Source organism: Myxocyprinus asiaticus, chromosome 34 (assembly GCF_019703515.2).
Source record: "Myxocyprinus asiaticus isolate MX2 ecotype Aquarium Trade chromosome 34, UBuf_Myxa_2, whole genome shotgun sequence".
Taxonomy (NCBI): domain Eukaryota; kingdom Metazoa; phylum Chordata; class Actinopteri; order Cypriniformes; family Catostomidae; genus Myxocyprinus; species Myxocyprinus asiaticus.
Window position 1 is genome coordinate 17298847 of NC_059377.1, and position 24361 is coordinate 17323207.

Sequence of the window (24361 nt, forward strand, 5' to 3'; positions counted from 1 at the left end):
CTGGGTTAGGGAGAGGACAAAAAGCATCTTTCTCCACCGATGGTCTTTCAAAAGTAGCCGTGCAATGTGAAGAAATATAATTTTTGCAGGCAACAAATAAATCGTAAATATTTCATTATATTAAATGCTTTGCCAATGACTGATTTGTTAAGGGCTCTTAAAAGCGTGAAATGGACATATTTTTTCCTGTCTGCTGCCTTTAAGCTCAGGAACGTCTGTAGTGAACTATTTGGGACTGTGCGCATTCTTGTGCTGCCATCAGCCAATTACAATCATTGTCTGTATGTCATGTTCCTGTGGCTTCAGAGTGATTAGTCGCATGGTATTAAGATGAATGGCTTAAAACAATTGTCTCTGGAACCAAGTGGTCATGAGCGAAGATACCCGCAAGCAGATTGCATACTTCCAGTGGGTCACAAGCCAGCCGAGCAACTGCCACTGAGATGAATGGGAATGCTAAGGGATAGCTCTCTCCAGGTATTATACAGTAGACCTCCTTGAAATATACTGTTATTATGAAAATCAGTGTTCATAATACTATCTACTATGTCTTTAAATAAGCATAGATTCAGTAATACTAACAAACTATTTCCGCAGATACATGACAATACACATGACTAAATTAAGTCTTATGCATAACATGAACAGTTAAAAATTTTAAATGAAACTGCACAAAATCCTTGCCTTCACAGATACAATTCAATTCAAACTCAAAACTACATTTGTCTATTAATTTTATTGTTTTATGTCATTAGGAAAAAGAAGAGAATGGGGCCTAGACAGAGTGCAGCATTGTTTCTTTTTTATTTACTTAGCTGATAGGCCAAAATAATCATAATGTGCAGCTTAAAGCCTTCACACGCTCAAAGCGTTTTCATTGCAGCACATTAATGTGCAATAAGCAATCGTTTAGTCCACTTGCCTTTATTTAAAATTCATTGTTTTACAACTTGGCCTTGCTTTGGCTTTTGTTGAGACAGGAATCAAATTGGATGTCTATCCATTTAAAATCAGCTTGTTGCATTAGATGCTGATATTATACTTTTAGTTGTTTATACTGCATTACCGTATGATAGAGGTAAGTAAATTATGCTTATAGCAAATAATAATTGGAATTAAAATTAAAAAAAGCATTTTAGACCCCTCATAACAGTCAGGGTCAGTGTAGCTTAAGTGGCTGGATAGAAAGAGCTTACAATCATTGTGTATACAAAAACAGACTGGAGAGCTATGATAGTCTGAATATTGATTTCAGATATGAAGAAAAACATTTAGCTTTCCAAAGAAAATGAAAAGACAAAGAAACATGTATACAGTCTGGTCACATTTCTACCCAATGAACCATTATTATGGAAAACACCTTGATTTCCATCATGGCGAAAAATTTCTCTTTCAAATGCCAAATTGTGTTCTACCTGAGTTGGTGTATTTGCCAGGGGTTTATCTGTCCCATCTTTTAACTATTGCTTAAGACAATTAAGAGATAACTGAGCTCTCCTAATGTTCACACAGACTTAAAACTATGTTTAGTGTGCCCCTTCTGTCAACTTAAACACCTGTCCTGCAGGTTTTTCTAGACTGCTCACTCCAGATGATTTTTGTAGTTGGTGAAACTAATATATGAGTATATTGAGAAAAGAAAGAAAACAGCTTTAGCATGATGAGAAAGGTCACTAGTTTGCACCTTACGCATCTTTCCCACTTGCGGGAAGTGTTAAGACTGTCTTGGAATGCACGATATACTGTATAGGGATAAATATTGCCATTACTACAAGCGTGATTACTGTAGATACATACAGTGGCCTTCCTACCACAAGAGGCACCAGAAAATTTAGTGTCAGGCCTAGCTGAGAACAACTGCTTGAAGCCACTTTGGAACAAAACAAACAAAAAAAAAAGACTCTGCTCCTTGGTTAGTCCTCATCAGTAGCCTCCCTTTTTGATTGATCAAGCTTCTGCTCCACAAGTTGAGAGGCAGGGCTTGGAAGAGACAACGCTTCCACTGCAGGTAACATGGCACCTTCTGGCTCAATGTCCTTTCTCCGAGAGAGTTCCTCCTAAAAACAAACCCATCATATTCAAGTGAACAATTCTGACCACAAAAGTTCGACATTTCCAACAATTTACAGATATATTTATTGGTTTCTTACCTGCTCAGAGAACCGCTGGCTCATAACTTGATCTCCAAACTCTTGAATCTCAACCTCTTCGCTGTTTGAGTGGCAGCTGGGGCTGGGCACCTCTATTCCATGGCTTTCTAGTATAGCAGCCTCTGAATTAAAAAAGAAAGAGGTGCAAAGAGATGACAATGAGAGTTCAAAAGTTAATATGTAGCCATTTACACAGTGTAAATAGCAAAAATCGCTATTACGATAGCCTCTGACCAACAGCATAGGTCAACAAGTTACCATAGTCATCACTCGGCACCTATCACAAAAAGACACATAGAAATTTTGTTCCTAATAAATTTGTGTTGTTGGCTTAATGTAGGGGTTCTCATCAGGGGTGGTACCACCCCCCAGGGGGCGTTCAAAGGATGCCAGGGGGTGCTGAGAGCAAATTAGTAGAGAGGGGGGCGTTAGGTTACAAGGTGGTGATGGTTCGTGCTGTTGTGCTCATTGCATTTCTTCCATGATATCCCAACTAATCGGTGCATTGATGACAGATAGTGGTAGGATTGATCCAGGATGAGGTTGGATGCCTGCGTGAAAGTGCATCTGCTTTGCTATTTTTGCTGCCAGGGCGGTAAGTGATGATAAATTGTAACCTGGTGAAGAACAATGACCATTGGGCTTGACGTGGATTCAGTCTCTTGGCTACCTTGATGTATTCAAGGTTCTTGTGATCAGTGATAACTTGGAATGGGTGGACTGCCCCCTCTAACCAGTGACGCCACTCTTCGAGTGCTGCCTTCATGGTTGCGTTTATCAGCCATAATAATCAAATCAAAGTCAAGTTCCACTTTGCATTAAAACATTTATCTAGACTTAGAGTATATCAGTTGGTTCTCAATTATAAGGGTTGGTATGCATTTGTACCACGGTTCTTCTGATTTTGAAGTCTAGTGACACATCTGAAGTATCTGGTTTAGCAGCGTCAAATACACAGGCAGAGACACAACCTCAACTAATGCACCTGTATGGCTCTGTAGGTGTATACGGCTCAATGCGCAGCACGAGCACAAAGCACTTAAAGCCCAAGCTTAAACTGGCAGCTTTGTGAGAATCAGTGAGAAGCAAGGCACGAGAAGCAGAAACCATTTGAATTCAGCACAGAATTCTACATCACCATCCTTGAATTTACTATAGTAACACTAACTTTACTTTAGACAGAAATAGATTGATAATAAATATTATCATAGCACTACTTCAGCTCTATTAATTTTTTCATAGGTTACATTAGGGGAGTGAGGGAATATAATTCATTTTTGTTACAACTTATATTTATAGTTTGTATTTACATGCGTTTAGAATAGGTCTACTGTTTATAATTACAAAAATGCCATAGTTTGTTTTATAGAAATCATGTTACATCTAACCATGGTAGTGAAGAAGATCCATGCTTTCATGTGTTTACTATGGTCTTGTTACAAATACCACTGTTAAAACTATAAAAATAAATAAATAATGAATAAATATACATTTTCAAAAAGGCAAATCAGAAGAATCAGAATCAGAATGAGCTTTATTGCCAAGTATGCTTACACATATAAGGAATTTGTCTTGGTGACAGGAGCTTCCAGTACACAACAATACAAAAACAGCAACAAGACTTTTAAAAAATAATTAAAATTGAATAGAAAATAAATAAATATTGAAAAGAAGAAAGTACATATATAAAAATACACTTCATATATATATATATATGTATATATGAAGTGAGATGGTAGTGCCCAGGAACCTGAATGACTCCACTGCTGCCACGGTGCTGTTTAGAATGGTGAGGGGGGACAGTGTTGGGGGGTTCCTCCTAAAGTCCACAATCATTTCCACCGTGTTCAGCTCAAGGTTGTTTTGACTGCACCAGACAGCCAGCTGTTTAACCTCCCTTCTGTATGCAGACTCATCGTCACGGCATTCTTGGCGATGCAGTCATTGGTGTAGAGGGAGAAAAGTAGTGGGGAAAGCACACATCCCTGGGGGGCACCAGTGCTGATTATACAGGTGTTGGAAGCGAGTTTCCCCTGTCTCACAAGCTGCTGCCTGTCTGTCAGAAAGCTGGTGATTCACTGACAGATAGACGTGGGAACAGAGAGTTGGTGTAATTTAGTCCGGAGAATAGCTGGGATGATGGTGTTGAAAGCAGAACTGAAGTCCACAAAAAGGATCCTTGCATATGTCTCTGGTCTGTCCAGATGTTGCAGGATATGATGCAATCCCATGTTGACTGCATCATCCACAGACCTGTTTGCTCGATAAGCAAATTGAAGGGGATCTAGAAAGGGTCCAGTGATGTCCTTCAGGTGGGCCAACACCAGTCTCTCAAATGACTTCATGACCACAGATGTCAGGGTGACAGGTCTGTAGTCATTAAGTCCTGTGATTTTTGGTTTCTTTGGGATGGGGATGATAGTGGAACGTATGGGACTTCACACTGCTCCAGTGATCTATTGAAGATCTGTATGAAGATGGGGGCTCACATCATCTTCACAGGTCTTAAGTGCAGGTTGAGTAGCAGGAGGGGGGAGGAGGGGGGTTGCAGAAGTTGTTGGTGTTTGTGTGAAGTGAAGGTCAGAGTGGGTGTGGGGTGTGAGATTGGGCCTTTCAAATCTACAGTAGAACAAATACAGGTTGTCAGCCAGTTGTTGGTCCACCACAGGGTTGGGGGTAGGAGTCCTGTAATTCATAAGTTGTTTCATGCCACTCCACACTGATGCAGGGTCGTTAGCTGAAAACTTGTTTTTCAGCTTCTCAGAGTATTTTCTTTTAGCCATTCTGATTCCCTTATTCAGTGTGTTCCTGGCCTGACTGTACAATACTTTATCCCCAACTCTGTAAGCATCCTCTTTGGCCTGACAAAGCTGCCTGAGTTCCGCTGTAAACCATGGTTTGTCATTATTAAATGTTAAATAAGTCCTAGTAGGAATGCACATATCCTCACAGAAATTGATATATGATGTAACAGTATCTGTGAGCTCGTCCAGGTCTGTGGCTGCAGCCTCAAAAACACTCCAATCAGTGAAGTCAAAGCAGGCTTGTAGTTCCCGCTCTGCTTCGTTGGTCCATCTCTTTACAGTCCTTACTACAGGCTTAGCAGATTTAAATTTCTGTCTGTAGGTTGGAAGATGATGAACCAGACAGTGATCAGATAGTCCCAAAGCTGCTCTAGGGACAGAGCGATATGCATCCTTTATTGTTGTGTAGCAGTGATCCAGTATATTTCTGTCTCTGGTTGGGCATGTAATGTGCTGTTTGTATTTGGACAGTTCACGTGTGAGGTTTACTTTGTTAAAATCCCCAAGAATAATAATAACTGAGTCCGGGTATTGTTGTTCTGTGTCTGTGATTTGATCAGCCAGCTGTTGCAGCGCGGCATTCAAACACGCGTTTGGCGCGATATACACACTCACCAGAATAAACGAGGAAAACTCCCGCGGCGAGTAGAAAGGCTTACAGTTAATAAAGAGCGCTTCCAAATGTAAAATATATTAACAATATCGCTTTTATTATTAGTTTCAGTCTTCGCATTTTCATTTTAATGGCCCCAGATATAGCCCTCCATCTGCTTGAATTCAAGAAACGCAAGGTTTGGTCTCACATTCATGATGCGTAAGTCTACTGAATTTATTAACAAAACTTTAAAATTATGCAATGCATCTAAGTTGCATTGAGCAAATTAAGCAAATAACACAAATATTGAGTTTTGTGTTTTATGTTTTTTTCTCTCTCTCTCTCTCTTTTTTTTTTTTTTTGGTATAAAAATGTCTCCGCTTTCAAATTATGTCACATAATTAGGCGGGTTAGAGAATGAAGTAGGGGGCATTCATCAAAAAAAGGTTGAGAACCACTGGTTTAATAGGACAAATATTCCACATGTGTCAGTACATGGAATTCTGAAAAAAATAAAAAATAAAATAAAATAAAATAAATGCATTCTACATTAAAGCTGCACCACAGACCTTTTTGGGCTCTCTATTGACATTTGTGGTTGAAACATAAAATTGCAAGTAACTTGCAGAGGAACATTGTTTTGCATTCATGACGTGCTATTATTACCTTAATATTATGTTATTCAATTAAACATTTGTAACTGAGATATCAATTGCTTGGAGCAAGATAAACACGACTTTTATTGATTGAATTGATTGAAATACTTTATTAATCCCCAAAGGGGATTTCTTTGTTGCAGTAGCACATAAATATTAAAGTGCAGTTATTAAGCAAAATACAATACAACATACATATATTAACGTCATAAAAAAAAGAAAATTTAAAATTACAATTCACATTAGTGAATTAAACAGGCTAATTGCGGTGGGCAGAAAGAATTTTCTGTGTCTTTAATTGGAACACTAGGGCATGACAAATCTCTTACTAAAGGTGCTCTTATAACTCATTATAGTATCATGTAGTGAGTATGCAGAGTGCAGGTTATTTACAGAGTGCAATTATTTACATATTTTAATTAGAGCTGTCAAAATGAACGCATTAATGCATGTGATTCATTTAAAACGTTTAACACATTCATTTTTTTAAATCACGATTAACGCATTTACCGTTACTGCATAAACACTGGTTGGAAGGGCGGAACCTTTGCGATGCGAAAATACATTTGCGATGGGAGTCATTACAGTTACGTACACATCACAAACATACACACAGCAGTGATTCAGTGTTGGTGATAACATGATGGGGAAAGAAGCTCTTAATGCTATTTGATGTACAAAACAAGCCTAAATGGAACTTATGACAGAAATCAAGTATTTTTATGTAAGGTGCATTTTAATTACCACAGAAGCACATCAAATCTTAACATCACCAAAAATGCACAATGATTAGTCTGAAAGCGCATTTCACGTGGAGTTCAAAGTGGTGCTTGACGATGGCGCACTTTACAATTGCTGTAACAAAGCGGATAGCCACAGTCTCCCGGCTGATTAATATTGTGAAGGATTTGAGTTTAAGAGATTTAATGCACATTGCAATGAATATGCAACCTATGGGGGTACTAGTTATTTAAATTAGTCAAACTCCAACTTACACTTTGGGAAACGTTTAATGTTACTTGAATTGGTGCTATTTGAGTCCATTTCTATCTTTATACTGTGGAAGGCTTTGCTCTGGAAAATGTAAATAAAGCATTATTTTGTTAAATTTTATTTTGTTTTCTTTGCTAAGAAGGAAATAAATGTATTTTTGACAGGAAAAGAAGTATATTTAGAGTGAAATTTAAGTACTTTCAAAATCTGTGATTAATCCCGATTAACTATGCAAAATTATGCAATTAATCGCGATTAAACATTTTAATCGACTGACAGCACTTATTTTCATTTCATTATTAACCGTTGAAGGTTTGTATTATACTACACACAAAATATCCCAAAGATGAAACTCGTGATGTACAGTTGAAGTCAGAAGTTTACATACACTTAAGTTGAAGTCATTATAACTCATTTTTTAACCACTCTACAGATTTAATATTAGCAAACTATAGTTTTGGCAAGTTGTTTAGGACATCTCCTTTGTGCATGACGCAAGTAATTTTTCCTACAATTGTTTACAGACAGATTTTTCACTTTCAATTGACTACACCACAATTCCAGTGGGTCAGAAGTTTACATACACTAGTTAACTGTGCCTTTAAGCAGCTTGGAAAATTCCAGAAAATGATGTCAAGCCTTTAGACATTTAGCTTCTGATAGGAGGTGTACTGAAATGGATGTGTACCTGTGAATGTATTTTAAGGCCTACCTTCAAACTCAGTGCCTCTTTGCTTGACATTATGAGAAAATCAAAAGAAATCAGCCAAAACAATTGTGGACCTCCATAAGTCTGGTTCATACTTGGGAGCAATTTCCAAACGCCTGAAGGTTCCACGTTCATATGTACAAACAATAGTACGCAAGTATAAACACCATAGGACCATGCAGCCAGCGCAGGAAGGAGACGCATTCTGTCTCCTAGAGATGAAAGTAGTTTGGTGTGAAAAGTGCAAATCAATCCTAGAACAGCAGCAAAGGACCTTGTGAAGATGCTGGAGGAAACAGGTAGACAAGTATCTATATCAACAGTAAAACGAGCCCTATATCGACATAACCTGAAAGGCTGCTCAGCAAGGAAGAGGCCACTGCTCCAAAACAGCCATAAAAAAGCCAGACTACAGTTTGCAAGTGCACATGGGGACAAAGCTCTTACTTTTTGGAAAAATGTCCTCTGGTCTAATGGAATAATAATTGAACTGTTTAGCCATAATGACCATCGCTATGTTTGGAGGAAAAAGGGTGAGGCTTGCAAGCCGAAGAACACCATCCCAACCGTGAAGCATGAGGGTGGCAGCATCATGTTGTGGGGGTGCTTTGCTGCAGGAGGGACTGGTACACTTCACAAAATAGATGGCATCATAAGGAAGAAAAATTATGTGGATATACTGAAGCAACATCTCAAGACATCAGCCAAGAAGTTAAAGCTCGGTCGCAAATGGGTTTTCCAAATGGACAATGACCACAAGCATTCCTCCGAAGTTGTAGCAAAATGGCTTGGAGTCAAGGTATTGGAGTGGCCTTGACCTCAATCCGAGCAGAACTGAAAAAGCATGTGTGCGCAAGGAGGCCTACAAACCTGACTCAGTTACACCAGTTCTGTCTGGAGGAATGGGCCAAAATTCCAGCAACTTATTGTGAGAAGCTTGTGGAAGGCTACCCAAAACGTTTGAATCAATATTAAACAATTTAAAGGCAATGCTACCAAATACTAACAAAGTGTATATAAACTTCTGACCCACTGGGAATGTGATGAAAGAAATAAAAGCTGAAATAAATCATTCTCTCTACTATTATTCTGACATTTCACATTCTTAAAATAAAGTTGTGATCCTAACTGACCTAAGACAGGGAATGTTTTGTACGATTAAATGTCAGGAATTGTGAAAAACTCAGTTTAAATGTATTTGGCTAAAGTGTATGTAAATTCTGACTTCATCTCTAGCTGATATGAGTTCAATGGAAGACATTTAATTATTTGTATATTATGTACAGGGTCAGTGGATAATGCAAGTAAACTGTAATATTAAAATAGTTGGCCTATGCACTGCATACTATAAAACTAAAACTGTAAACTAAAAACAGAAAGAGAGGATTAAATAATGTTAGGGATAAAATATACCTCATTAAACATGAAAATAATATGCAGAAATATGCAATATACTGTAATAATTACGATAATAATCTGTTATATTAATCGTTTCTTTGGCAGTGAGGTTATAATATAACGATGGTTACATGCTAAACAAATTATTATTGACATTACTCTGCTATAAAATCGGTACATCGTAAACAACTTAAGATGATTATACACATATACATGAAGTAATTTTAAAAGTGTCCACTCGGTTTAAACAGACTATTTAAAAGCGCAACTGAAAGTTACACAACAACTTGTGTATTTCTGCGACTCGGGTAAAAGAAATAAGGAAACAGCGGCACACACACAGACTGTACACTGTACAGAGGGAACTTCGAAACTACAGCAATGTTATAAAATACAACTTATGAATTGGCAAATATGTTACAGTAACTTTACCGAAAACACAGTCCATAAAACTCTTTGTGATCTGTAAACAGCAGTGCCCTTCTCAAACTGCAGTGCTGTTAGCTTTCCCAGCCACCACACATGCGACACAGTAGCAGGCTTTTCTTTTGCGTGCTTATGTACATGACATAAACACGCAAAGACGAATGATGGAAGCCTGCGATTTTGCACCAAATCCAACAGCTCAAAATAGAAATCATTATTGTAGGCTTACCATAGTGAATCAGGACAAGGCAAGGACAATGGTTTTTTTCAACAAACAACAAAAATCTTACGTATTGTTACTATAACCTCTGTTTTGATGACAGATTTTCAAAACAGGAAAAGTAGTTAAAAGATGTGTGTGTTGCACCTAAAGTCTTTCTAGCAAGTCAGTCCACTGTCGGCCATATTTGGAACGCTCTCGGGAGGCTAATTCCAGTCATGCCAGTGTAGCTCCTATCTACTTGAATGGAGAAACACTGAAATCTCATAAATGGTTGGTCAAGATTATGATCAAACAAAATATTTCAAATCAGTAATAAAATCTGACAATACTAGAATCATAAATTGTGCTTTGTTACCTCAGATAACACTATAAAAAAAAAATAATTCCTGGCTTGTATAGCTAATGCGCATGCACGTTCTCGAGTTGATTGACAGGCGATGGGCTCTTTTACCTGTAAGGCGGGATTTTCTCTCTACATCCGTTGACTGTTGGGCATTGCAATTTCTCCCATTCATTTTAATAGAAATGGCCCGTCTCTGCTAAATAGTCTCTGGTTGTGACATATGTTTTCTTTAGTAGATGGTTTGTATGCCTTAATGGATGCTTAATGGTTTGAATCCCTTGTGTCACTTATTTGAGCTAAAAACCATTCTTAAAGTCTCACCTATGTTGGCACGTCTCTTCATCTCCTTTCTCCGATTGGCAAACCAGTTGTACACTTTGAGTGCAGTGACTCGTTCAAACTCTGACAGTTTGCATCCTGAAACAACATTTATACAAGAAATACATTAATTCAACAATGGTAAGTAATGCCATTGCATAGCTCTGGCTGGTCATGAAGGAAGCAAGATACTAACTGCAATCACTTACCAGGCTTTTGAATGACAGCATTACAGGCATTGGCAATTTCCTCTCTCTTGGCCTCATCAGGATACTGATTCTCTATAAAGAAACTATGAGAACAAACAGCAAGTTAAAAACAAGACCTTGGGTAACAATCATTGTTCAACCAATAAGAAACAGTAATATCCTTAGAACACTGAGTAACAGGGCAGATTAATGAAACAGGCTACACTGTAGACTTTATCTTAGTGACATTTATGACTTATTGACAGTGGAAAAACCCCTACAAATGGAGAAAATGGTTCTACCTTTTATGGGTACATTGTCCCCATTCCTCAATATAAAATAACAAAAAAGCCATAATAATGGGAATTGCGCCAATGCATTTTGTGCTTTACCATACAGAATCCCTAATTTCAAATTGGCCACATACATACTGTAAAAAAACATGATTGTCACTCTTGTTTTGAGTGCACCCAGAGTTCAGCTATTTATAGCAATGAACATTCTACTGTACAACCGAATACACTTTTCATTAAATCTGTGTACAGTATGTGTACACTACAAACAGTAGTTAATACAGTTCACAAATTTTAACACCAGTTTGTCTCTCTCTCCCCACTAGTTGCGCCAACCAGCCTTGTGGTCAAGGGACAAGATACTTTATGCTCAAGACAGTGCCTGGTGTTTAGAAAGCAGAAGCTTGGCAACAGAGGTAGCGACAATGGTGTACTTAAAACTGCCTAACAATAATATACAATTGTGCTCAAAGGTTTGCATACCCTGGCAGAAATTGTGAAATTTTGGCATTGATTTTGAAAATATGACTGATCATGCAAAAATGATCATTTTATCTTTTAAGGATAGTGATCATATGAAGCCATTTATTATCACATAGTTGTTTGTCTCCTTTTTAAATCATAATGATAACAGAAATCACCCAAATGGCCCTGATCAAAAGTTTACATACCCTTGAATGTTTGGCGTTGTTACAGACACACAAGGTGACACACACAGGTTTAAATGGCAATTAAAGGTTAATTTCCCACACCTGTGGCTTTTTAAATTGCAATTAGCGTCTGCGTATAAATAGTTAATGAGTTTGTTAGCTCTCATGTGGATGCACAGAGCAGGTTAGATACTGAGCCATGGGAAGCAGAAAAGAACTGTCAAAAGACCTGCGTAACAAGGTAATGGAACTTTATAAAGATGGAAAAGGATCTAAAAACATATCCAAAGCCTTGAAAATGCCAGTCAGTACTGTTCAATCACTTATTAAGAAGTGGAAAATTCGGGGATCTCTTGACACCAAGCCAAGGTCAGGTAGACCAAGAAATATTTCAGCCAAAATTGCTGAATTTGTTCAATACAAAGAAAAACCCACAGGTAACCTCAGAAGAAATACAGGCTGCTCTGGAAAAAGACGGTGTGGTTGTTTCAAGGAGCACAATGTGACGATACTTGAACAAAAATGAGCTGCATGGTCGAGTTGCCAGAAAGAAGCCTTTACAATGCCACAAAAAAGCCCGGTTACAATATGCCCGACAACAACTTGACACGCCTCACAGCTTCTGGCACACTGTAATTTTGAGTGACGAGACCAAAATAGAGCTTTATGGTCACAACCATAAGCGCTGTGTTTGGAGAGGAGTCAACAAGGCCTATAGTGAAAAGAATACCATCCCCACTGTGAAGCATGGTGGTGGCTCACTGATGTTTTGGGGGTGTGTGAGCTCTAAAGGCACGGGGAATCTTGTGAAAATTGATGGCAAGATGAATGCAGCATGTTATCAGAAAATACTGGCAGACAATTTGCATTCTTCTGCACGAAAGCTGCACATGGGACGCTCTTGGACTTTCCAGCATGACAATGACCCTTAGCACAAGGCCAAGTTGACCCTCCAGTGGTTACAGCAGAAAAAGGTGAAGGTTCTTGAGTGGCCATCACAGTCTCCTGACCTTAATATCATCGAGCCACTCTGGGGAGATCTCAAACATGCGGATCATGCAAGAGGACCAAAGACTTTGCATGACCTGGAGGCATTTTGCCAAGACGAAATACTATACCACCTGCAAGAATTTTGGGCCTCACAGACAACTATTACAAAAGACTGCATGCTGACATTGATGCTAAAGGGGGCAATACACAGTATTAAGAACTAAGGGTATGCAGACTTTTGAACAGTGGTCATTTCATTTTTTTTCTTTGTTGCCATGTTTTGTTTTATGATTGTGCCATTATGTTATAACCTGCAGTTGAATATGAATCCCATAAGAAATAGAAGAAATGTGTTTTGCCTGCTCACTCATGTTTTCTTTAAAAATGGTACATATATTACTAATTCTCCAAGGGTATGCAGACTTTTGAACACAACTGTATGTCTAACAGGTAACATTTTTGGCATCCACGTGTCTCGTTTACAACCCAAAGTTGCCCTAACTTTGGCATGGTTACTACTATGTCAACTATTGTTCGGGAGTGACTCCTGTAAACAAACACACAGAATGATAATTTAGGGGATTCAATCCAACAAATAAATGTGATTGCCACTCCCACAACTCTGCAGTGTGTGTGAAAATTACTGAAGTCACATCACTCAAAGACAGTGATGCTCTGTGACATACCTCTCCATGATTGACTGGCACTCTTTTCTCCAGGTGAAGCGACTCCCCCTCCGCAGTCTAAAAGGCCCAACCACTGCCCTGTCTCCGGGACTTCCAGTTAATCTCCAGTCTGGCTCTTCTTTAACCAGTGAGCGCATGGACAAAGTGGCACCTGTTGTAAACATAATCCAAAAATGCAACTTGGAACTTTAAAAATACATACCAACCAAATGACAATCAAATATTATCAATGGAAATCAGCACAATTAAACCCAAATGATAGGGTAAAAAGGTCAGTAATTTATGCAACAACAAAAACATTAAATAAGTTACTCGACCTGTGAACACAATTGTTTCCTGGTGTTAAGGCGTTGCTGGGTGCACCAAATAGTGGCATTCTTTGGTAGATCCGATATTTAAAGGAATATTCCAGGTTCAATACAAGTTAAGCTCAATCGACAACTTGTGGCATAATGTTGATTACCAAAAAAAATTTTTTCGACTTGTCTCTCCTTTTCTTAAAAAAAAAAAAAAAAAAAAAAAAAAAAGAAAATCAAAAATCAAAGTTTCAGTGAGGCACTAACAATGGAAGTGAATGGGGGCCAATTTTTGGAGGCTTTAAAGACAGAAATCTGAAGCTTATAATTTTATAAAAGCACTTACATTAATCTTTGGTTTAAAGTCATGTATTATTTGAGCTGTTTTAGGGTTTGTTGACGTTACACATGGCAACAAAATTGTAAAATTGGCTATAACTTTACACAGAAAAGGTTATTAAGTGATTTTAAGACTCTAAAATCATGTTAACATGTATATTGTTTACATCTTGTGGCTGTACTTTTGAAACAGTGAGTGTTTATGGATTGGCCCCATTCAATTCCATTGTAAGTGCTTCACTGTAACCCAGATTTTGCTCTTTTTTTTTTTTTAAGAAAAAAAAGAAAAAGAAATGAGGGGCTAGACTTTTTCTTTTTTTTTTTTTTTTTGGGGGGTAATTAATATTATAGTGTAGATGATTTGAAAATACTATTACAGTATATATTGCTTGAACAGAGTACATTCATTAGTTGTGTTCAACAGCAGTGTTTCCCAGCTGCACAGACATTACCTGACTGGGATTGATGAGCAGAGTACCAGGGGAGGAGGTGCATCAGCAGTTCTCTTTGCCTATTCCAGGTGGTGTCAGTCCTGCTCCTGGGGACCTGAGCATGCTGGTTTTCACTCCATCTGATTCCTTCATCCCATTTGGGCAATCAGAAAACTGTGTTAACTAGGGTCACTTAGAAAGGCTAAAAAATGTTTGAAAATAGTAAGCAAATATAAGAACACTGCTTGATGAAAATTCTTTGAGAACGACTTTTAGCTAGCAGTGTTAATGGCAGGGTTCCCATCCCTTTTGACCTATGAACTTCCATGGCTTTTCCAGTTGTTTGTGATTACAGCATAAGGATTTTTTTTTAATAATTTTGAAGAGATTGCTAAGGCAATTATTTTCAATTGTACAGTATGTCAGGTACCAATCCTTGGAATAAACAGAGTATACTTTTAATTTCACCATTAATAATAAAAAAAAAATTTAAATCCAAAGAATAATGCTGCTCACTAGGGAACTGCTTAAAGACCAATATCTTTCCAATTAGATATTTTAGAGAAGAGCATATCTACAAATAATTATGAGTTTTTAGATTTATTTCCATGACTTTTCCTTGCCTGGAAATCAAAATTTTTAAATTCCCTGATTTTTCCAGGTTTGCAATGTCCGTGTGAACCCTGTAATAGGTATTCAAACTGCTAATCTTAAAAGTGAAAAGGTTCTTGGAGCCATGCTCAATTCTCTAGCACTGTAGATAATTAAAAAGCGACATGCTCAGAGCTCTGTTAGTAGGGTCAGGTGTTAATTGTACCTCAGTGCAGAGAGGACATGAAAACCAGCATTTGACAAACCCAGGATCAGGACTGAGAGCTACAGTAGAGGGCCTAGCCTGGGAGATGGAGAGTAGAAGTGGTCCTGGAGGGCTTCATCCCAACTCTGCGTTACATCATTAGCTCCTTAAAGCGTCAAAACAGTCACTATATTATGAATGCAAGATGGCGCTTGTGTTGGCGGTGTTACAGCTTAAAAGTTTCTAAAGCCTGATTCCAACTGCACCTGCCTATACTTCTTGCATCTGCCAAGAACAGCATTAACCCAAGAGTTTAATCAATAGGGAAATGACGCAATATTATTGAATTTCAATTCAATGCATCTACATGGCATGTACTTCTAATACATTGGGCCTCATTCACTAACCGTGCTTACGCACATATTTGTGCATTAAAACCATGCGTGAACGTTTCCATGCAGAAATCATGATGCATCAATAAGTTCGCACTTAATTTTATTCTAAATATATACAATTTAGAACCATCTGAAACCACACGTATGCTATAATCACTCTCAGAGTATTACAAAAATAGAATTTGTGTTTTTAGATAATTACTATATTAAATATTACTTATTTTAATACTTATTATTTATTTTAGAATAAACAATTATGTGTGTTATATCAATTTTAGTATGCATAAAAAGGTTATGCATAACAATGCAGTGGATCACATGTAATCCAGGCCTATAAAAAAAAAAAGTGTTAAATGTATTTCAACTGGTTTTATGAATGACACTTAGATTTACTCAAAGATCTCCTCGTGCATGCTCCTAGTTGAGAGTGCATTTTTAAGGATACATTTGCACAAAGTGATGAATCGCTGTAGAGGAGATGTTGTGCAGAAAGCCCTTACCAAACGTTCTCAATGTACAGGTAAAGTTTTCTGCAAATTACTAATCCGGCAGACATTTTGCATGGGAACTTTTCTGTGCACATAAATATGCAACTTGTAAGCAGTTATTAGAAAAAATGAGACCCATCGCCTTTATTGAACACAGAATGATATTGTTCCTCAGATTTTAAGCCCCCAAGGACCATCAGAACTGTATAGTGAAGATATGGCAGGAGGTAGCAAATGAAGCCAAAAGATGACCAACCCCCAACCCAAAATGCAGGCCACTGCCTTGCTTCTGGCAAAGCCTCTTCAGAGGCATCATAACTCACCTGGACTGTTACGCTCTAGCAGGTACCAACGATAGAATGCCCTGCGTTTGGAGTCGCTCATCTCCAGGCCTTGCTGCAAAAGCCACTGGGAGATGTAGCTTTGACTGATACCTGTAAAAAGGTATAAGAAAAGAAATAGGGCCAGAGACAGGAATAACAGGAACCCATTAAATAAAATGTAGTTTTCATTTATCCATCTGAAGTAGTACCTTAAAGATAGCATGAAACTGAAACTGAGCCCTTTTACTTTCTTAATTCTTTCCTTTTTTTATGGTGCATCAACAAATTTCCTTTTCAGTTAATGACAGCAAACCCTCTTATTTTCCAATCCCCTACCCTCCTGGCTCCCAATGGTATGGAACACCCACTTTTTAGGTCCAAATCAATTCTCAATTAATCAAAATAGGCTTTAACAGTCTCAAGAGAGAAATATCTGTACATTTTTTGTCATTTTATTTAATTTCTCACAAGTCAAGGGACACTTAGGGTGCTTTCACACTGGCAGTTTAGTTCAAAACAGAGCACGGTTCGCATGAAAAATTGGTAATGTGAAAGCTGTCGTGTTCGGTTGCAATGGAACTGTAGCACAATTCGTGTGAATGTGAAAGCAACTCGGACTTGGGTGCACACTCGTTCAGGAAGTAACCTGCACATGCGTTTTTCATTCCTGAAAGTCCCAAAAACTAATGACACCACAATGACATACAAGTACAATCAACACTATAAATACTGTCTGTCTATCTATCTATCTTATAAATACTATAAATAAATACTATTAAATATAGGGTATAATAGGAGATGACAGTGGCGGTAATGTAACCTTGGACACGAGTGTGTGCGTGCAGTGTAAACAAAGATGCAAATTAATTCCTTGCAACCAGCTGTCTCCTCAAAAAACGCTGTTTGCGAGCAGCAGCAAGCCGCCTTCCCCTGGACGTCTGATGAGTTACGCCATGAAGCACACATATACGCAGCTGTTGTTCACTCTGCTGTGCATACTGGCACCAAAATAACAAAAAAACTAAAAGTATGATGAGTTGCGTTGTGTTCTCCATGAGTGTTTGTGATGACGTAAGATGAACGCAAATGGACTGGGGTTCGATAGAATCAAGTGAGTGTGAAACCAGACCAATGCTGCGGGTAGCACTGGGAACAATCGTACTGGGAATCGGACCACAGCAAACGTGCCCAGTGTGAAAGCCCCCTCAGTCCCACGTAGCCAGACCTATGACTATGGCAAAGGTCTGGCCTTTATAGCAGCTTCAATTGGCCAAGAACCGCCCATTTAGACAGGAAAAGCCATCTAAATGACATGTTAAGCGACCAATCACAGTAGGTTTTGTCATTAATTGGTGTTTAGTGGCAGGGTTTTTCAGAGATGTTTCATACCATAATAAAAGACTGACATGAGGAAAACATCATTCATATAATGGCGCGCAAGTCTCTGCGAGTGATTGCACAGAAAACACATGAGAGTATAGATGAAAATGTGTAGAGAGTCTAAGTACACTATAGAAAACCTCATAATAGAGAATTTTACAAACAAAGTAAACAAAGCAGAAAATGCAGCTCTGCTCGTGGATATCTGCTTCACTTTCTGCTACATGCCTCAAATGAAACTCTGAATATATTTACAAGATTTGACATCCCTAACCTGGCAAACTTGGGCAAATTCTGTGATTATGTCATCCTCAAAAGCACTCATTCTATCTACGCGGAAACTTGTGAACACAACTCGGCTTCCAGGAGGACTGATGAAACATCCTTTGTCTGTCTACTCACGGAAGTTCCATCGAACCAGCCAATCAGATTTGTGCTGACTTAATCGAGAAAGTGTTTGCCAGTTTTGTGAACTACAAGCATCACGTGCCGTCTGAGGCTGAGACTAGGGGACACTTGAAAAAGGAGTGCGGATCATTTTTCTCTTGTGAGAGAAAGAGGGTACCTGTAACTTGTCCAACAATTGCCTGCGAGATCCTTCTGTTATTGAGAAAAACCTTTATCTCTTCTTTCACAAGGTTGCTGTCCCTCCTAAAGCACAAAGACAAGCATTACAGTGACTCTTATCAAGTCTTGTGAGCAAAACCATGAAAGCAAACAGAATTTATAAGTCAAAAGGTAAACAGTTTTAAACAATAATGACATCATTTTAAAACACCTTTATTAAATAGAAATGTGGTTAAATTTGTGTTAAATGGGGAAATATTCTGTGGCATTCTCCAGAGTTAAAGGAGTTACATGAAAAGTTTCAAACTACAAAAAGATCTTTCATAATCCATCTGAACCAGCTGTTCACCTGACCTGATTCAGAAAGGGCTCTTTTTCTCTGAAAATTACACTGTTGCTCAGGGACGTTCATTATTAGCTGTTATATTAATCTCTCCCTCTCAGAAGACTTGAGAAGGAAGGCCCACAGAAGCAGCTCATACATCGCATTCATAAAAGATACCTCATGTATTCCTCCACCTTCTCCTCCAGATCCCAGTCTTCTTCTGCCAAATCGTAACTGAACGACCTCTGAACTCCACTGGGTGGGTACAGGGGTGGGGGCGAGGCATCGTAGCTGTTGCTAGGCGATAATGCAGCATCCATCACAGGGGTTTGTGTGGTAGCTGAGGTAAGAGAAGAAGAGGAAGAGGAGGAGGAAGAGGGAGCAGCAGGTGCTGCAGAGGTAGGAGCACTGGGTGGGGCTGAGTGATTGTTGCAGCATGGGGTACGATGGTCTGGATCAAGTCTGTCTAAAGACTCCAGGGCTTGAATGATCTGAGGTTTGGTCATCCCTGACAACCTTAAACGCTGGAGCAGGTCAATCTGTTCGATGGTATAACGTGGCTCCACATCACAACACTCCATCCTGACATCTGGAGGACAACACATGGCTGCTAAAGTTCTTCATGAAAGCAACAATAAATTGCAAACTAAAAACATTATTATGTATATATTAGGGGTGTAATGGTTCAAATTGCTCATGGTTCGGTTTGTATCACGGTCAAGGTTTTGGTACGGTTCAGTATTTGCTTTGTTAAAATAATAATAATATATATATATATATATATATACTGCCAAATCCAAAGAATAATCTATTTGGTAAGCACTTCAACAGGTTTGCCCTTAAATAACAATCATTGTTTTACAACAGTAACCATAGTTTAACCATGGCATTTGTAGTAAAATCATAGTAACTACAATATAAACATGGTTACTGTCATGGTTACAATATATAGTAAAATCATGGTTACTATATAGAAACTACAGTATTACTGTTATAAAACCATGGTTAATTGTATCAAAACCATGATTTCTGCTCAGAAAACCATGGTGACAGCAGTCATGGTTACTACAATATTACTATGGTAAAACCATGGTTAATTTTTGTCAGGGTCCTTAAATAAAAAATAAAAAAAATAAAAAAAATTCTGTAATTACTAAATCAACATTTTAACTTAATACCTGCACTAATACGCTACATGCGTCAACATAAAGTGCACTTCAAACTCATCTCAACATATTCAGTATTTGGAAGCTGTTCATTACTGTAAAAGTAATAACCTTGCTATTAGAATGCATACAAGAAGGGATGTTGTGATAATGCTGCTTGAGTATTTTAATCATACATGAAAATCCCATATGAACACCCCAAGTGCTTTAGTTATTGTTTCATGTCTGTCCGAATTAGCACTGAGTGCCTGCTTAAAAATGGAAGGGAGTGTGTGCAGTTTCGGCTCACCTGTGGCTCTTTCCATGGGTGATGTCAGCGTAAATGATTAATCATGTATCGATGTATTAATATAACAGCATCTTAATGCCATTAATCAAAGCGCATTATTGACACTCGTGATAGATTACAGCCGCGCAAGGAAACAGGAAGAACTTGCATGCGTGTTTTAAATAAACCCTCACGCGCATTATTGACATATTTTAACAGTATACAGCACTCACGCCGGGTGATGTCTGCATGCAGTGCCCGTTTTGTAAACCTCTTTTGATCATCGCTGTTGTAATTGACTGCAAAAAGAAAATGTTCCCAGAATGGAGAAATGCAGGGTGCTTCTCTATCAGCAGCTCCACTTGCCATTTTCAACTACACACAATGCTTGCAGAACAGTGATGTCATCAAGTTGATCCACATGAAACACAGACGGAGAGTGTATCCATTTACAGATCCACTCAGGTGCATTAGCGGAGGTTGTAACTGTGTCTGTTTGACGCTTTGTTTTCTTGACCAAAACTTGTGCTCCAGATGCGTCATTAAACGTGAGGTAAACTGAACGCGGTGCCAATGCTTACCGAACTGTACGTTTTTTTACCGAGAACCATTACACCCCTAGTATATATACATTTAAAACGTAACATCTTTTCTCTGATAGGTGATTTATTAACTGAAAAATTACAGTGCCTTCAAGGCTTTTATTTTCAGATTAAGGCCTGCTAAGTTTGAAAACTGTTTTCAGTTTTCTAACACCATTTTTTTCCAAACAGTTCCAGTGTGGATGAGAGGCGTAAACGTCGCAAAATCAATGCATTTTCAAACTAAAACACATTGGCCTAAGATTTAAGTGTGAAGACTGAAAATCTCCAATTGATGTAATGATTAATCCGCAGATAGTTTTTAAAATCTCTATAGTTTTTATAGAATGTTAATTTCTTTTAGTTTTTTCCTTACTATGATGGGCATAGACATAGAGACTACAACAGTCAAAAATTTATAAAATCGATGCAGTTTATTGTGCAACCAAAATCCCAATAATAATCAGAAAACAAATTGGGGCATAATGTGGGAATTTTAACTGCAAACAAGACCAAAACACAAAAGGAATTCGTATTTTGAAATGACGGAGACTTGGATTCATTACAATGCTATGTAAGTCTTTACCAAATTAAGCCTATATATTCACCAGATGAAGAGTTTCATATATATTTCACCAGGTTTAATAGGGAATATATTAATTATTTTTCACAGGATATGAAGTTGGAGGCACGATATATGTACTGACGGGGCACGTTTCCATAGAGTCGCATTTTTCTTTGCATGCCCTCACTTCAATTTAGAACCCTTAATTATCTAATCAAAATAAAAAAATGCACTGAAGTGAGGATGAAAATATTAATATTGTCAGTGATGAAAGATTTAGATACAGCAAATCCCCACGGGATTGTTAATCCTAAATAAAAAATAAAAAAAACAACTGTACGCAAATATTGGCATAGTTTTTTGCTTATTATCAATATTTCCAAAAAACAACTATTGGCACCAATTAATCGGTAAAACCAATATATCAGTCTACCTCTAATAAACATGATGTACTATTATAAGAACAAAGATTTGTGAGAGTTTAACAGAATAAACACCTCGGTAATGACATATTACCATATTATTATTTCTGCCGTAAACTGACATAGCAGAAGTAGTAAGAGTAGAATGTGTAGTATGCAATTGTGAACTCAGCCCAAGCCCATGAAACATGCATTACTGTTGTTATCAGGGAGTCTGGCCAATCGCAAATAAGCTGTGTCATCATCAGAGGATGGGTCGGGCTGCTAGTCTTGAATAGCTCTCGGTAAATTGATAGCATACGTCACGGTGACGTGGCGGTGTCTAAAGTAGGACAAAATTTCTAGCCGACATGCAGTGCTTCAAGTCCGATGCCGATCGGCCTTCGCAGCGCTGCATGAAGTCGAACACACCTATTGCTATCCGGCATCAGGTGGTATTAAAGCTGAACTATGTAATTTCTGCAACACTAGTGCCACCGAACAGAATTTCAAAATAAACAATGTTTTCAAATAAGCTTTCTGAATACACATTTTATAGCGCCACAGAGAAACAGTGTTTACAGTTTTTGAGAAAATTAATATGAATAGCTTACTTTTAGTTGTTTCAGCATATTAAGCTGGGATAAAAAAGTATTTCAACACCGAAAAAATTGCGCACTTTAGCTTTAAGGGGAGGAGCATTCTCTTTTTAGAGAGCATTTCATTGGACAAAAATTTGTATACGCCCAGTAGTGCAAGATGAGTCATCAGTATTTTGGTCCATTTTCCTGTAAGAGAAAGACTAACTATATTTGCTAAAAGTTAATTGTCTACTTTTATGAGTACACTGACACATCAATGTTGTACTAGACATGCTAATAAACATTGACGAAATGCTACAAAACTCCTATTTGGATTTCATGGGGACTTTAGAGCCGTCTTTAAACTGCAAAAGGGGCACACAGAAAATGTACTTATCTATATTTATCCATCTTGCATGTTACTATCAATATTTGTTTTTTACATCTTTTCTAACTATCGTTTTAAATTAAACAGTGTTTTTGCAGCATTGCAAACAATGACATTTTCTTTAGGTAATGCACCCCTAGTACTATATCGTAACTTTAACTTTATATAATGTTTGCACATTCATATTTTATTGTCCTACCTGAGATTTGAGGTGATAATCGGCCCGTTGGGAGCTGTTCAGCGCATGGAGCCACTGCAGGAAGGCACCACTGTCGCATGGTCGAGGAGTCACCCGCAGGGGACAAGCTGAGGGCTGTCAAAACATCACAATAACTACTAATAGCCAGTCAGGATGTGACCGTTGGTCTTGCTCAAGTAGCCATACAAACACTCTGCGGCGGTGTGTTTTAATAAATACGTCAAATAAGAGCTAAACTGTACGTGTAATTATGACTTTTGTGTCAGTCTCGCGCTTAGCTCGCGCTAAATGGCTAGCCCCGGCGGGCACCCACTGCTGTGCATGCATACATAACATGAAATCATTATTCTCGCCTTTGTTTTCACACTTGCAGATGAACCCGATGACTTGGGGAAGGCGCTTACTCCAGGCAGACAACAAGTAAAGTCATGCAATACTACAAAAAGTACCCTGCACCAGCTTTTTACACTCACTCTTCCCTATATCACTTGTTATGATTGCGATGTGCAATGCCTTCGTAGTAGCACAGATTTGATGCACATTGAGCTAGAGCAACTGGTACTGCCGTTAGCAAGAAAAGCTATGCCATACACAGTTATCCGCCTTACCTCCCCGTGCTGCCGCCAAATTGCAGTCCGAGTTGGAGATGGTGCAGCTAGAGACGCAGTCGGTGCGCACCCTGGGTATAATCCCGCGGCCCTCCTCTGCGACTCACTTGCACTCCGAGTCACTTCAACTAGCTAATGAAGGTGATCCGACGAGGGTCACATTGTCCTGGATTACTGCAGCATAACATAACTGTATAGATGGAAGTCAACAATTGACCTCTCACCCGCAGCGACAGTTCCATGTGGATGCAGGAAGTCCTCAAAAAAAGCAGACTGCATACTGTTTCCCATGTTTAATGTCATGCACAAAGATATTGCGATTGTTTTTGAACATATATTTGGGAATTAATGTTGAAGAACCTATATACTTATTTTCCATAAATTTGCATACATTTTACAGGACTGCTATTGTGAAGGGATTTATTTTTTCCTTTTTTTTTGCACACATCCTTAAATGGTATTAATGTAAATATTTACAGTGCACCTTGCATGAACCGCAATATATTTAACACTTGAAATGTAAAAGCCCAACAAGCTGCTCAAAAATATTGCATTTCTTTTTTTTTTTTTTTTTTTTTTTTTTTAAACAGGGCATAAGATTAACATTAAAACTAACCAAAATGTAGGCTACTATTCAAAACTTTTATTTTAAATAATAATAATTAAAATAATAAAATGTTTTAAAATAACTCATTTAATAAAATTAAATAAAAATATAATTTTCATTTCCCCAAGGCTATTTATCAAGGCATTCATTAATGCCAAGGCTTTTATTATTATTATTATTATTTATTTATTATTCTAAATTCAAATTCTCAGTGAAATGAAAGAATATAATATCA

General features: G+C 38.0%; 2 protein-coding genes across 5 annotated transcripts in view; one reads left to right on the forward strand and one right to left on the reverse strand.

Moving 5' to 3' along the window:
- LOC127425738 (ataxin-1-like) overlaps window positions 1-24361 on the forward strand; it is a 391578-nt gene that overhangs the window by 302698 nt on the left and 64519 nt on the right. The gene's annotated exons all lie outside the window — the stretch shown is intronic.
- On the reverse strand, window positions 781-23755 carry LOC127425743 (homeobox-containing protein 1-like). Of its 4 annotated transcripts, none has more exons than XM_051672003.1 (11): window positions 23520-23755; window positions 22912-23025; window positions 18940-19351; window positions 18436-18521; window positions 16491-16601; window positions 14510-14635; window positions 13423-13573; window positions 10825-10907; window positions 10619-10714; window positions 2151-2272; window positions 781-2057 (listed from the first exon to the last, which is right to left on the reverse strand). In XM_051672003.1, the coding sequence occupies exons 2-11, from the start codon at window positions 22988-22990 to the stop codon at window positions 1914-1916; spliced, it is 1410 nt and encodes a 469-aa protein (XP_051527963.1). In that variant the 5' UTR covers window positions 22991-23025; window positions 23520-23755; the 3' UTR covers window positions 781-1913. The 4 variants fall into 4 exon arrangements, with proteins under 4 accessions (XP_051527963.1, XP_051527962.1, XP_051527964.1 ...); XM_051672002.1 differs by having other exon boundaries at window positions 18940-19369; XM_051672004.1 differs by lacking the exon at window positions 22912-23025.